This window comes from Molossus molossus, unplaced genomic scaffold (genome assembly GCF_014108415.1).
Source record: "Molossus molossus isolate mMolMol1 unplaced genomic scaffold, mMolMol1.p scaffold_m16_p_3, whole genome shotgun sequence".
Taxonomy (NCBI): domain Eukaryota; kingdom Metazoa; phylum Chordata; class Mammalia; order Chiroptera; family Molossidae; genus Molossus; species Molossus molossus.
This window is the reverse complement of record NW_023425366.1, coordinates 100,584,110-100,599,153: the sequence shown is the minus strand read 5'-3', so window position 1 is coordinate 100,599,153 and position 15,044 is coordinate 100,584,110. Positions and strand designations below refer to the sequence as shown.

Here is a 15,044-nt window from a genome sequence, read left to right as displayed (position 1 = left end):
GACAGAACTGGATCCAAATCTCACTTTTCCATTTCCGAGCTGTATGCCCTGGGAAGTAATTCTCTGAGTAAAACTTCTCTGAGCCTCAGTTTCCCCCTCATAAAATAACTGTGATTGTAATTAGGGGTGGAGGAGAAAGAGGAAGGAAAGAAAATGTCCGGGCTTTAATCTAAACTCTGGTCCTCAGGGATTTAAAGAGGTCCGGTCAGTTCAGAGGACCAGTGACCTGACCCCTGTGGGCCACTTTGCGAGAGGGATCCAAGAGCTTTTCAGCAAGAGACTCATCCTGAGGGAAGAGAAATGTAAGGCCCAAGTGTATGGAAGAAGATCAGTTCCTTAGGTCGACCCTGAGCCCAGCCCAGGGGATCCATGTCTGAGTCCCATGGAAGAAGGCAACAGGAAAGTGGAAGAACTCTGCATCCGTGGTCTATTGCAGTGAAATAAACCATGCAAACTTAGTGGTTTCAAACAATAAACACGAGTCCATGGTTTGGGCAAGGCTCTGTGGGGACAACTCATCTCTGCTCCAGGCAGCATTGGCTAGGGTAGCTGAGGTTGAACCATCTCCTTTTCCAGATGGCACACTCACATGGCTGGAAGGTAAGGACAGGCTGTCCCCAGGTGCCATTTGGGCTTCCTCATAGCATGGTGGCTAGGTTCCATGAGCAAGAAAACCAGTGGGAGCTACATCATTTTTTATGACCCACAGTGTCACCTCTGAGATAAAGAAGAATCAAAGTCACATTGTATGAAGACCATGTGGGAAGGGAGATATTTTAGGAAAATACAAAATCTGCTGAAAACCCTTTGCCCGAAACCTCTGCAGAATTCTGAGAACTGATGTGGCACATTCTGTAGTTGTGTAACCACGGACAGCCAGCCTGGGGGGACAAGTGAGGAAAGGAAGCTCCCTTTTAGGGTGATGGGGGCAGCTCAGAGGCCTGGACTCTGGCTGAGCCAGGCTTCATGCAGGAGAGGTCCTTACCCTTCCCAGAAGTCTGGGCCACAGCGGGGTAAGGAGAGTCCAGCTACAGCACACCTGCCTTGGGCTCAGCAGAAAGCAGCCACCCCAGCCTGGAAGTCGCTCACAGGAGGGAAAAGGTCATTACCGCACAGTGGGGGAATGTTTGTGAGCACAAGTGAGATACCCCCTGAGGCTCCTGGAAATAAACAGCAGCAACTTTGAAAGGCACAGAGTCCCATAAAAGCAGAAAAGAAATAAGCCAAAAGAATACTTTTTATTGTCATTGATATAACCACATTTTATCCCCAGCCTGGAGAAAGGTAACTTACAAGAGAGAATGTATGTCAAATGCCAATCGCATAGCTTAGCACATGGTAAGATTTCAGCAACTGCTCTTCTGAACTGTCTAATATGTTCCCCACCCATAATGAGCCTTGATTATTCTACCACAGGAGAAGAGAGCTGGCTTGAGGTTCTCTGAGGGGTCCACCACCCAGTGGTGGGTCACCAGCAGATAATGCATAAGCAGCCAAACTGGAGGTCCCCAACCCCCATCAGGATTGAGATCCAGTACTGCAGCATCAAGTGTCCAGGCCCTATCCAAAGGGACAGAACCATGGGGATCAGAACAGGGTCAGGCTCAAGAGCCAATGACCAGACAAGAGATGTCCCCCGAGAATACTGTATCAGTTTCCTAGGGCTGCTATAACAAATGACCACAAATTTGGTGGCTTAAAACAACAGAAAGGCCCTGGCTTGTTTGGCTCAGCAGTTGGAGCATCGGCCTGCGGACCAGCGAGTCCCGGGTTCAGTTCCCGCTAGGGGGCACGTACATGGAACCAAAAAAGACCACGAATAGCCACAGCAATCTTGAAAAAGAAGAACAAAATTGGAGGGATCACATTACCAGATTTCAGGTTATACTACAAAGCCACTGTAATCAAAACAGCCTGGTACTGGCACAAGAACAAGCATATAGACCAGTAGAACAGAACAGAGAACCCAGAAATAGACCCAAGGCAATATGCTCAATTAATATTTGATAAAGGTGGCAAGAGCATACAGTGGAGTAAGGACAGCCTCTTTAATAAATGGTGTTGGGAAAATTAGACAGCTACATGCAGAAAAATGAAACTAGACCATCAACTTACACCCTACACAAGAATAAACTCAAAATGAATAAAAGACTTAAATGTGACTCATGAATCCATAAAAATCCTAGAAGAAACTATAGGCAACAAAATTTCAGACATCATACACAGCAGAATTTTCACTGATACATCACCGAAGACAATAGAAACAAAGGAGAAAATGAAAACATGGGACTACATCAAACTCAAAAGCTTCTGCACAGTGAAAGATACAATCATCAAAACGGAAAGGCTACCCAGTGTATGGGAGAGCATAATTGCCAATGATATATCAGATAAGGGGTTAATTTCCAATATATATAGAGTGCTCATACAGCTCAACAAAAGGAAGACAAAGAACCCAATTAAAAAATCAGCAGAGGAACTAAATAGACACCTCCCCAAACAGGACATACAAATGGCTAAGAGACATATGAAGAAATGCTCAACATCACTAATCATCAGAGAGATGCAAATTAAAACAACAATGAGGTATCACCTCACACCTGTCAGAATGGCCGCCATCAACAAATCATCAAACAACAAGTGTTGGCGAGGGTGTGGAGAAAAGGGGACTCTAATACACTGCTGGGGGAATGCAGACTGGTGCAGCCACTATGGAAAACACTATGGTGTTACCTCAAAAAATTAAAAATTGAACTGCCATTTGACCCAGTGATCCCACTTCTAGGAATATACCCTAAGAAGCCAGAAACACCAATCAGAAAGAATATATGTACCCCCATATTTGTAGCAGCACTATTTACAATAGCTAAGATCTGGAAACAGCCCAAGTGTCCATCAGTAGACGAATGGATAAAAAAGCTGTGGTACATATACACAATGGAGTACTACGCAGCTATAAGAAAGAAAGATCTCTTGGATCTTTGAGACTACATGGAGGGACCTAGAGAGTATCACCCTAAGTGAAACAAGCCAAACAGAAAAAGACAAGTATCATATGATCTCACTTATTTGTGGAATATAATGAACATAAGCCTGAGGAATGGGGTAGTCCCAGAGACGTGGAAGTGGGGTACAGACTGACAATCCCCAGAAGAGGGGGTGGTTGGGGAGAAATAAACCACAGAACTTATATGCATGTGTGCATGAACAATGGACATGGACAACAAAGCTGGGGACAGGGCAGGGAGGGAGAGGGAGGGGGGAATCAGTGGGGGAAAAAGGAGAAACATCTGTAACAAAAATTAATTAATAAAAAAAATAAAGTTAGTTTTTAGTAAGGGTTTTTTAAAAAAAAACAAAACAGAAAGTTATTCTCTCACAGGTCTGGAGGGAAGAAGTCCAAAATCAGCATAACTAGGCTGAAGTTAAAGTGTCACCAGGGCTGTGCTCCTCCAGAAGCTCCAGGGACAATTCTGGTGGCTAGATTCTGATGCTACGGACATTCCTTGGCTTATGGTCATCTCATTCCAATCTATACCTCTATGTCCGTATCACCTTCCCCTCTTCTGTGTCAAATCTTCCTCTGACTCTTTTTGTAAAGCTATTGTGATTACATTGGGACCACCTGGAGAATTCAGACTAATCTCCCCATCTCAAGAGGCTTAATCATATCTGCAAAGACCCGTTCCATAGAAGGTAGCATGTACAGGATTCAGGCTTTAGGACTTGGATATCTTTGGGACCATTATCAGCTACCACAAGCACAGACACAGTGGTGAGTTTGAATGATGATCAGAAGGGAGGCTAAGGTCAGAGCGGAAGGAGCAAGGCGGAGAGCTATGTGTAGAGAGTGAAGGGAGGAGGGGATGTCAACAGGAACCAATCTGGGGTCAGGAACCAAGGAGACAAGAGCAGTTCAGGAAGCCAACCTGAGATGGGGCCAACAGTGCGAGTTGTGGACTAAGAGGCCCTTTAGCTGGTCCCCCCAGAACAGAGCAGGAAGAAAAGAGCAAACGCCAGAACCCCAGCATAGGGGACTGCAGGGTTCAGCGGGAGGCCACTGGAGTAGCAGGGAAGGGCTGAGAAAGCCATTTACCCATATTGACGTTTGGACATATTACTTCTATCTTTGGGAAATTATCATAATATACTGATTTTATAAGAGCGAGCAACTTCACTGCTTTGTTGGGACAGTATTCTAAGGAACATAAATCTAATGGCGCCCCTTAGATGTACCCAGAGCTTATATCACATATCTGTTACATAATATGTGTGTCCATTAGGGGGCGAGGATGAGGGAGAGTGAGCTCAAAGAGCTCCCAGGTCCCATTGGGAAGCTGGCGGAGGCTTGGACAAAGTTCAGAGATGGGATCTGATGTAGTCCGTGGCTGGGTTTTTACACCCATCCACCATCTATTTGCATGAGTGGGCATCATCCATTGAAATGATAAAGATAGGATGGAGAGATGAGCAGGAGGCGAAGGCCTTGAAGCCTGTTTAATGTGGTGCTGATGGTGCAGCAAGTACAATATTCTCCAAGAAACTTTGGGTCTCAGGGCTCAATTTCACCACCCAATGACAACTGCCATTTACTGGCCATCTACCACATGCCAGGCGCTGCCCTCTTAGCCAGGCCCTCCTAGGTCAGTGTTACCATCCCCCTTCAACAGATGATAACACTGAGACATCAAGAGAGAAAGTGACTTTCTTTGGGACACACGGGAAGGAAGCCACACATTGGGACTGACCCTAGGCTACCTGAAGTCCACACCAACTGTCACCAGGAGATGGGCAGTTCCAGCTGGGAAGGCCATCAGCCTGCTGGGTGCACTTGGCCTCCTGAGCCTGGGTCCAGCCTTCCATCTATTCAGGCCTCGGGCGTGGACAACATCTGACCCACACACTCTGTTTGGAAGGTGAGCAGTAAGTTAAAGGGCTTCACTGTCTCATTGAGAGTGGAATAAAACACCTTGGAAAGGCTGGTGCATTCACTGGATCAGGTTCTGAAGGGCTCTCCGCCGCTGGAAGGAATGTCCCCTGATAAATTGCTCTTTTCACCAAGATGTGGCTAATATCTCATAAGTGACCCCAGCAGTGTCCACTGCAGCTGTTTCTGCATCTTCACAAAGGATTTTAAAGGGACTAACTGCTTCCCAAGAGAGTAAATCATCTTTGCAATGTCCAAAAAGATGGCCTGGACACATCTCTCTCCTGTGACCTGTTGAGAAGAACCTCTGGGGCTACTTTGGATCTTGGGTCACTCGGGACCCCAAGACATGTCCCCCCCCAGGTGCCAGTCACTACAGGTGCACTGTGAGTCACTGCACAACCTTGAATGAATGCCACTGCGAGGAAGGCAACAAGTCATGCCAGCGTTGCCCTCCCTGGACCTACAATTCAAACCAGGCTGTATGTTAGTTCCATAGAATTGTTATGGTCTTCCTGTCCCAGTGATTTAATGACCAACATCTCACCACCATCCTGGGAGGCAGCCATCCAGAGACCTGTATTTTAGTGATAATGAAAGTGAGGTACAATTTACCCAAAATACACCTTCAGCATGTCAGGTCCTGACCCTCTCTATTAGTTCCCAGGGCATTAAAGAGCTGCAGTAGGGCCAGCCTTAGGAACCGGCAGAATAATAACAGCAACCATTTACATATATCAGGCACTTCCCATTGGTCAGGCCTGTGCTCAGCACCTACACACACCACCCCGTATCCTTACAACCACGGGAGTGTGAATAATAGGGGTACAGAGGCCCCTCAGCCTCTATCTTCCATCATTTTAACCTTTTTGTTCTTAGAGACTACACAGGCTAGTCTTCAGACAGATTCTCTCTCTCTCTCCCCCTCCCTCTCTCCCTCTCTCTCCCCCTCCCTCTCTCCCTCTCTCTCTCCCTCTCTCTCTCCCTCTCTCTTTCTCCTCTCTCTCTCTCTCCCCCTCCCTCTCTCCCTCTCTCTCCCCCTCCCTCTCTCCCTCTCTCTCTCCCTCTCTCTCTCCCTCTCTCTTTCTCCTCTCTCTCTCTCTTCCCCTCCCTCTCTCCCTCTCTCTCTCTCTCTCTCTCTCTCTCTCTCTCTCTCACACACACACACACACACACACACACACACAAAGAAAAAATGTTGAAAGGGCACAGGCTAAGAAGTATGTAGGAAGGGGAGGAGACAGGAAGACGGTATGGAAGGAAATGATTCAAGATGGAGAGAGAGCGGGAAAGATTTGGTGGCCTCTGTCCTGCCCTAGCCCTGCCCAAGAACAGCACAAGAAAGGGGATGGGGCTCCTGCTGTCACCATGGCACCTAACATTCAGTCACTGATTCAACCAATGGGCATTCCTTAAGTACTTCTGCATGCTCAGCCCTGGCATAGGCCCTAGCAAGACCCCAAAAAACTGTGTTCCCAGGCTCCTCTTCTCTCAACCTCCCCTAGCTTCAGCCTCCCAATCTGCAGTATGGGCATATGATTCCCTACCTCTGCTGAGAATCAGATGCCACAGCATACACGCTGGCACCAAGGAAAAGGCCTGGACACCCTACCTTTCCTTCCTTTCCTCCTTCAGAGAGGGGAATCATGCATGCCAGCAAGGAGTAGAGTAGGAGGCACAGAGGGGGCCTGCCCTTGAGACCAGACTGTCAAAGAACTGCTTATCCATACATGCATTCATTCATGCATTCATTCATTCATAGGACAAATATTTACTGAGTATCTACTGTGTGTCAGGAATAGTGCTGGATGTTTCCCAAAGACAGTCTTTCATTTAATCCTCATGAAAAGGCATGTGCATGCACACGAGCACACACATGTACTTCCACACGTGCACTCGGATGCACACACGCACATGTGCACATCCTATAAGAATGCCACTATTATGCCCATTTTACATATAAGGAAGCCAAACAGAGAAAGAAGACTTAACCTGGCAAGGCTGAGCAGGGAAGAAAGACCCTGTCCCTGAGATCGGGACAATGGCTGGTGGGGATAAAGCTATGACTACTTACATTAACCCAGTCCACTGTACTTTGGGGACCAGAAATCCTTTCCTGTGGGGATATAGGGGAGCATGTGGGAGGGGCATCTCTAGTGAGGAACCAGAGAAATCTCTCTACAGCCCTGTAGAAAAGTGTGGAAAAGGCAGGTGGCTGAAGCCTGGGATCCCTCAGAATAAACCAACAGGGCATCCATTTCAACAGGCTTCTCCATTGCTCAAGAACCCTCAGTGACTCCCCATGGCCCTCACTGTTTTTTATTAAATTTACAGGAGGAGCTTCAAGGTCAACTCTCCTAGGATCCAGAAAAAACCTGAGTCCCAGACAGAGTTCTCCTGACCCTCCCTTTCTTATTATTTTTTCTACTCCCATCCTGTCTGAGCAGCCCACGTGTAAAGCCCATACTAGGCCTCAGGCAGGCAGAGGAGTCCTGCCTGTCTCTGGGCGTTGCTTTATTGGGCCCAGAGAATCCAAACGTAAGTGAAAAGGGGTTTCTGGAGTCTACATTCTCCCACCCAACCCCACCACAGCAGGGTTATTGAGGCCTGAAGAGCCAATAAAAAAGACAGGCCCAGGCTCCTGGAAGCAGGATAGGGGGTGTTTTTACTAAGTGCTCTTGGTCACTCTGACACCAACCACAATTTGAGAACCACTGCTCCACAGCTATGCTGTCCAATAAAAATATAATGCAAGCCATATGTCATTTTGAATTTTAAAAAGTAGAAAGAAACAGATGAACTTAATTTTAATAATATATTCTACTTAACCCAATATCCAAAATATTATCATTTCAACATGTAATTAATATAAAAAGATTATTAATGAGATATTAATGAGATGTTTTACATTCTTTTTCCACACCAAGTCTTTGAAAGCCATTTCTAGCTCATTGCCATTTGATTGCTTTATTTTCATCCACAATGCTTGATCTGTATTTAGGTTTATAGATTTTCATAACCAACTTATTTCAAAGTAGTGTGACTAACTCATCCCAGTTTATCCAAGTCCTGGTTTTAAAACCTCAGTCCCTGGCCCAGCTAGTGTGGCTCAGTGGTTGAGCATCCACCCATGCACCAAGAGGTCGCTGGTTCGACTCAGGGTTCGACTCACGGTCAGGGCACATGCCCAGCTTGTGGGCCAGATCCCCAGTGGGGGGCATGTAGGAGGCAGCCAACTGATGTTCTCTCTCTCATCAATGTTTCTGTCTCTCTCCCTCTCCCTTCCTCTCTCTCTAAAAATTTATAAAGAAAAAAAGAATTTTAAACCTCAGCCCCTAGTAAACCAGGACAGTTAGTCACCTAGTTTCAAACACACTTGAACACTTTCCAATACCTGAATCGAGTATCGATTTTTAAATTTAAATTCATTATAATGAAGTAAAATTAAAACTTGTTTCTCATACCGGCTACATTTCAAGTGCTCAACAGCCACCTTTGGCTAATGACTACTCCATTGGAGAGCATGGGTCTAGGAGTCAGGAAGTCCATTCCCCTTTACATATGACCAGCCATGAAGGATCTGGGCTTGGTTTTCTTTTTTTTTTTTTTATCCTCACCCGAGGATATTTTTCCATTTTTTGTACAGATTAGAGTGGGAGGGAGAGAGAGGAAGGGAGAGAGAGAGAGAAACATCGACGTGAAGGGACACATCGAGTGGCTGCCACCCGCACAACCAACCAGGGCTGGGGACAAACTGCAACCAAAGTACGTGCCCTTAGCGGGAACCAAACCCTGGTCTCTCCGGACCGCAGGTGGACGCTCTAACCGCTGAGCCAAACCGGCCAGGGCTGGGCTTGGTTTTCTTAAGAGGGCGGTAGTTTCTTCCCGGTCCCTAGAGAGCATTAACCAGAGGAGTTATAGAAATAGGGCCAGATCACTGAAGAGCTACTGTGGCAACCTGAGAATGGAATGGGCATTAGGAGGCCAATGTAACCATCTAGAACAAGAAAGTTATGTCCTGATAAGAGATCCTGATGGTCCAGATGGAGAGAGAAACTGGATACAGAGGTGTACAATATATAAAATCACTAATACTTGGTAACGGGTTAGATATTGGGGCAGGGGGCAAGCAGGAAGCAAAAGGTAGCAATCTAGGGTAATTCCTTGATCAAATTCCCCTGTCCCCCGCCACCACCAAGTTGACCCCAGGGTGTCCCAGTTATCTATTGCTGCTTACCAACCCATCCCAAAATGTAGTGGCTTAAAACAATAAATATTTTATTATTATCTTTCATGGTTCTAGAGGCCGAGTAAGGGCCTCTCATGGGTTTCTGACAAACAGAGGCTTTCTCACCACATGCCTGGTGGTGATGCTGGCTGTCAGCTAGAACCTCAGCTGGGCTGTTGGCTGGAATACTGCAGTAGGCCAAACTGTGCCCACCCCACCCCCAAATTCATATACTAAAGCCTTAACCCCCAGTACCTAAGAATGTGACTGTATTTGGATATATATGGTCTTTAAAGAGGTAATTAAGTTAAAATGAGGTCATTAGGATGGGCCCTCATCCAACAGGACTGGTGTCCTTGTAAGAAGAGATTAGGACACAGATATGCATAGAAGAAAGACCTTGTGAGGGCACAGGGAGAAAGTGGCCACCTACAAGCCAAGAGACCTCGGAAGGAACTAACCCTTGATCAAGGCCAACACCTTGATCTTGAACTTCTAGCCTCCGGAATTGTGAGAAAATAAATTACTGTTGTTTAAGTCTCCCCATCTGTGGTACTGTTACGCAGCTCTAGCAAACCAATGCAAATGCTTACCTGTGGTCATTCCTTGTGGCTCATGCCTCCTCACAGTATGGCAGATGGGTTCCAAGATGAGTGTCCTAAGACGAGCAGGCAGAAGCTTGGTCACCTATTACGACCAAGCTTCTGAAGTCAGGTGGGGTCATTTCTTCTGTAGTCACAGGCCTTTTCAGATTCAAGGGGAGGGAACGAACATAGACCCACTTCCTCCGGACCGCAGGCGGAAGCTCTAACCGCTGAGCCAAACCGGCCAGGGCTTTTTTTTTTTTTTTTTTTTTTTTTTTTTTTTTTTTTATCCTCACCCAAGGACATTTTTCCATTTTTGTTCAGCTAGAGTGGGAGGGAGAGAGAGAGAGAGAGAGAGAGAGAGAGAGAGAGAATGAATTATCGACATGAAAGGGACACATCGAGTGGCTGCCACCCGCACGACCAACCAGGGCCGGGGACAAACTGCAACCGAAGTACGTGCCCTTAGCTGGAACCGAACCCGGGTCTCTCCGGACCGCAGGCCGACGCTCTAACCGCTGAGCCAAACTGGCCAGGGCCCACTTCCTAATGAAATGGTTATCAATGCCATGTGGCAAGAAGAGCATGTAGAATAGATCTTGTTGCAGCCATCTTGGAAAATACAGTGTGCCATACTAGGTTGGTAATTTGAGGAATTGGGGATGGTGTCGCTAACTGAGAGAGATTACAGGAGGAAGAGTTGATGGTCTGAGGTGGGCTGGATGATGAGGTAAGACTTAAACAGGTTGCGTTAGCCTGTGAACATAGAGGTGGATATAGCCAACCACTAGGAAGCTAAATATGGGAATCAGAGCTACAGGGATTTGTTCTCGCTGGAACTGTCCATTTGGGGGCCATCAACATATTAGAAGCCAGAGACTGGATACACTCATTGAGTGAGAGAAGATGAGGGTGGAGGGACTTTATCAGCTGTCTATTGCTGTATAATAAACCACTTTTAATCTTACTGGCTAAAAATAATGATTTATTATTTTTCACATTTCTATAGACTGGTTGGGTAGTTCTTCTTCTGGTTTTACCTGGCTCACTCATGTGGCTGCCTGCAGCTAAACACTGAGCTGGAGGGTCCAAGATGGGGTCACTCATGTGTCTGGTAGTGGGTGTCATCTGTCAGCAGGGGGTTGACTCAACTGGAACAACTGGAACACTTGGACCTCTCTCTCCATGTGGTCTTTCATCTGGGCTTCTTTACAGCATGATGGTCTCAGGGCAGCATTCTAAGTGGGCAGTCCCAATTCACAGAACTTAGCAAGCACATCTGCTAATACCTCATTGGCTAAAGAATATCACATGACCAAAGTCAAAGTCATTGTAGGTTGCCTTACCAGGAGGCATGATTCACTAGCAGCTATTACTAGCAAAAATATACTACAGAAAGGAACACTAGGAGGGCCTCCACTCATTTTAGAGTTGTCAGAGAAGAAACCAAAGATGGAAACCCAGAAGAACCAAAGAAGAACGAGAAGAGTGCAGTGTTAAGGAATCAAGAGGGGGGTGAATTCCACTGGAAAAGTGCCAAGCCAGCTCTTGCATGACCTTGAGAGTGAATGTCTCACCCTAGTCCCAGCCTGAAACCATCCTTTGGATTTGGCAACCCAGAGACCAGTTTCTTTAACTTCCCAACATTAATTTCAGTAGTCAATTTTTAAAAAATCTTAAGCACCAAATACAACTTCAAATACAAAAGCAATTGTCCAAGTACAATCAAAATGTCTCAATCTGTAAACTTTATGATGGTCTGGCTTGATTAAACAGAAAGCCCACAGTATTTTCAAATGCTTTTTACCAAGACCCACAGTAAGAAATACCTTTACATAAAGATCCAGTACGTACATGCATACAGACACACACACTCACATATGCATACATGCACACATGTACACACACAGTCAAATAAAAGTTTCTTGAAACATAGAAAAGATAATAGTAACTTACCCTTACTATGTGCAAAGCTCGGTACCATTCTCTATTTGATTTTTTTTTAATGCTAGTCATGCCCTGCTAAGCTAATTTCACCATGCACTCATGGGCCATGGCCTACAGATTGAAAAATACTGACTTGGCCATCCAGAACAGAAGTCGGAAAACTGGCTGATTCCTGCCTCTAGGCTTGTTTGGTTTCACCTGTTGGTTGTTTATTTAAAAATTGAACGTATGCCTTCAGCCAGGCCTCCCTTCTCTTGTACCATTTCTGACTCTATGATACCCAACTGCTTCACACATTTATGTTACTTGCCTGGCCCATGAGCACATTTCTTTTGGGGCCTTCTCGATCTAGATTCTAAAGAAATAGATGTATGCATTTATGCATTCCATAAATATTGAATGTGTGTCTCGCACATGCCAGTCACATAGCAGGCATTGGGAATACTGCAGGCAACAGACAAAAATCACTGCCTTACTGGAGTTGAGAGTCTAGAAGAGGGAGACAGAAAACTAAACAAAAAGTAAATATATTCTTTATTAGAGGGTAATAAATTCTCTAATGACAACAAAACAGGAAGGGGATCAGGATGCTCTAAGATCAGCATGCAGGCTTCACACTCTGTTGTGGAAATCAGGGAGCCTGATATGTTTCCACCTAACAGAAGGGCTGCGAGAGTGTGAAGGAGTACAACCAGAACTTCTCTCAAAAAAGAGAGTTCCTATCCTGCCCATCACAGTCCCAAATTATTCTGCCAAATGGCAAAGCACCAGTAACTTTAACCCAGAAAATTTCAAAACAGGTCAGCCATTGAGGGTTAGGGTCACTGGCACGTTGGCCCTGGGTTGGAAGCCATTCGAATGTATGTCAGACCTTTCCCCAATTCGGCCTTCGAAGTCCCCATCACCCCCTCTCCCGCGGGAGAAATGGCCCCCTCATTAGCTCTGCACACATAACCCCTCTCGACCGCACTCCTGGTGACTGCGCCTGCCTTATCTCTGCCTCTCCTCCCTCACATTTTCCGCTCCAACAAAGCCAAACACAGCACCATGGAGGCTTTCACGCTTCCGTGCCTTTGGACACGCTGTTCCTTCTGCCTGGAAGGCCCCTGGCCTCCATCCCCGCGCGCCCCCGCCCCCCTCCTCGGCGAGCTTCCATTCATCCTTCAGAACCCAGCCTGGATGTCCCCTCCTCCAAGAAACCCCCTCAAGCCCCTCGGCCCCATCTGTGGCCCCAGCACCCGGCTCTGTTTTGCTTCTCTGCACTGTAATTACCGGTTTCTCCAAATCTCTCCCCTCCCAGACTCGGGCCTCCTCCAGCGCTGGAGCTGCGCTGGCTACTCGCTCAGACCTCGCAGCGCCCAGTTCCGAGCGCTGGGGGACAGAGCTTGCACCTAGCCTCAGGCTGGCTCGGAAGCCCCATTTCTGCCCGCTCCTCTGCAGGGGTCCCGCGGGGTACGGCGCGCGTGCCTTTCCCGGGCACCAGGCCGACCCCTCGCGCGGCCGCCCAGCCCCTGACATCAGCAGCGGGCAGCGCCGGGCAGAGCGCGACTACAAGTCCCGGCACGCCCCGCCGCGGCCGCGCATGCCCAGCGGGCCGGCGTTTGAGTGGCAAGTTGTTTGTTACAGCGAACACCAGCTGCTCTCCGCGCCGGGCGCCGTGCACCGCCGCTCCGCCAGCGCTGCCGCCCTCGCCCGCCGCCCGGAGCCCGCCGCCCGCGGCCCCTCGCGGCTTGGCGGGCCTCTCCTTTGTCCGCTCCGGCCCGCCCGCCGCCGAGCTCCTGGCCCCCGGGCCGGCTGCCCGCGGCGCTCGGTGCCGGCTGGGTGCCCAGGGGGCGGGGGCCGCGGCTCGCCCCCCGCGGATGAGCCGCCACGGAGCGCGGGCGGACGATGGAACTCCACATCCTGGAGCACCGGCTGCAAGTTGCCAGCGTCGCCAAGGAGAGTATCCCGCTCTTCACCTACGGCCTGATCAAACTTGCCTTCCTGTCCTCCAAGACCAGGTGAGCGCGCGGGGACGCGGCGCCGGCCGGAGAGAGACAAAGAGGCGCACCCGGGCGGCTGTCCTCGCCGCCGCCGCTCGGAAAACAACTTCGAGCCCCGGGGAGCGCCCCCGCCCCGCTGCGCGCCTTGCTTTGGACAAAGCCACCCGATCTGCCCTCGGACGGGGTCCTTCCACCCCGACCCCCCCAGATGCACCCCCGCCGCTGTCTCCTCCATCTCAGCCCCCTCCCTCCCAGCCCCTCCCTGAGATTCGGAGGGCTGGGTAGGCTGCAGTGACGAATCGGTGAATGAATGAACGAACGAATGAATGAATGAAAAACAGGTGTGGGGACGCGGCGGTGGAAAAAACAAACTACCACCCCCCCATCCCCCAACCCTCGGTTGGGCCGGCCCCCGTCGCCAGGGCGGCTGGGAGGGATTCTGCTGAGCGCGGCTACCCAGAGCAGAAATCATAAAATCATTAGTGGGTGTTTTATCTCAAGGTGCTGCAAGGGTTGCTGGCGGTGTAGGGGGGCTGGGGGAGGGCAGGAGAGGGGCTGCGGGTGACGGTCGTGGTGGTTCTTAATCCTTGGGGTCCGGAAAGGTGGGAGGGGGGTGTTTTGCCGAACCGTGGAAGGGGGAGGAGCAGGCGTGTTTATGGCTCTGCCTTGAGGCTGGGCTTGGATGCTGCAGGGGGAAAAATAGTTGAAGGCCTTGGGAGGTTGAAAAAAAACAAGTTGGATTTTCCCAGTGCCAGGTCAGGTCTGACTTTGTGAGCCCGGTGGGTGCTTGGATTAGGGTGTTTTGGGGGGTTTTTTTGTTTGTTTTTTGTTTTCTTAAGGAGCCTGAGCCCAGTGGAGTGTGAGTTCCAGCTAGCCTCTGTAACTTAAATCCCTTGTTTGCCCACCATTGTGACTGTTCAAAGGGATGAAGTTGTTGCTGGTTGGGTTGTTCAGAGGCCGAGGTGGAGGTTGTTTTCCCTCCCTGCAAAATGAATGAATAGATTACAGGTCAAGGTTAACGTGAAAATGACGTACCCCTAAACTGCCCCCTTGGGCACTGAGCTCAGGGGAGCTCCCAGGATGCAGGGAAATAATTCAATCCGAGCTTCTTATCTCCCTGGTAAAGTTCTTGCCTGGAAATCTCACTTTAATGTGTGTGTCTGAGCGGGGAGCTCAGTCCCGCCATTGTTTTCGAGATGGAAAGAGATCTGCCAGTGGCATCTTGTTTACTTTCTTCTCCGGCTGCTCAGCTGCTCGATGGGGTATGGAGGGTGGAAACCCTTGTCTTTGCTGGGCCCTGGCTCCTTTGATTGCAAAGGTAATTATTAAACAGGTCATTTGAAAACAAAAGTCCACAGCTTAGATTCTGAATCTCC

At 48.6% G+C, this 15,044-nt stretch overlaps 1 protein-coding gene across 1 annotated transcript in view; it reads left to right on the top strand.

The window, feature by feature from the left end:
• Nucleotides 1–13,424: 13,424 nt before the first annotated feature.
• Nucleotides 13,425–15,044, top strand: part of CASTOR2 (cytosolic arginine sensor for mTORC1 subunit 2) — a 47,455-nt gene continuing 45,835 nt past the window's right edge. Inside the window, exon 1 of the mRNA XM_036280469.1 lies at nt 13,425–13,686. Within this exon, the coding sequence (XP_036136362.1) occupies nt 13,574–13,686 (113 nt within the window). The 5' untranslated portion in view covers nt 13,425–13,573. The remainder of the gene's footprint in view (nt 13,687–15,044) is intronic.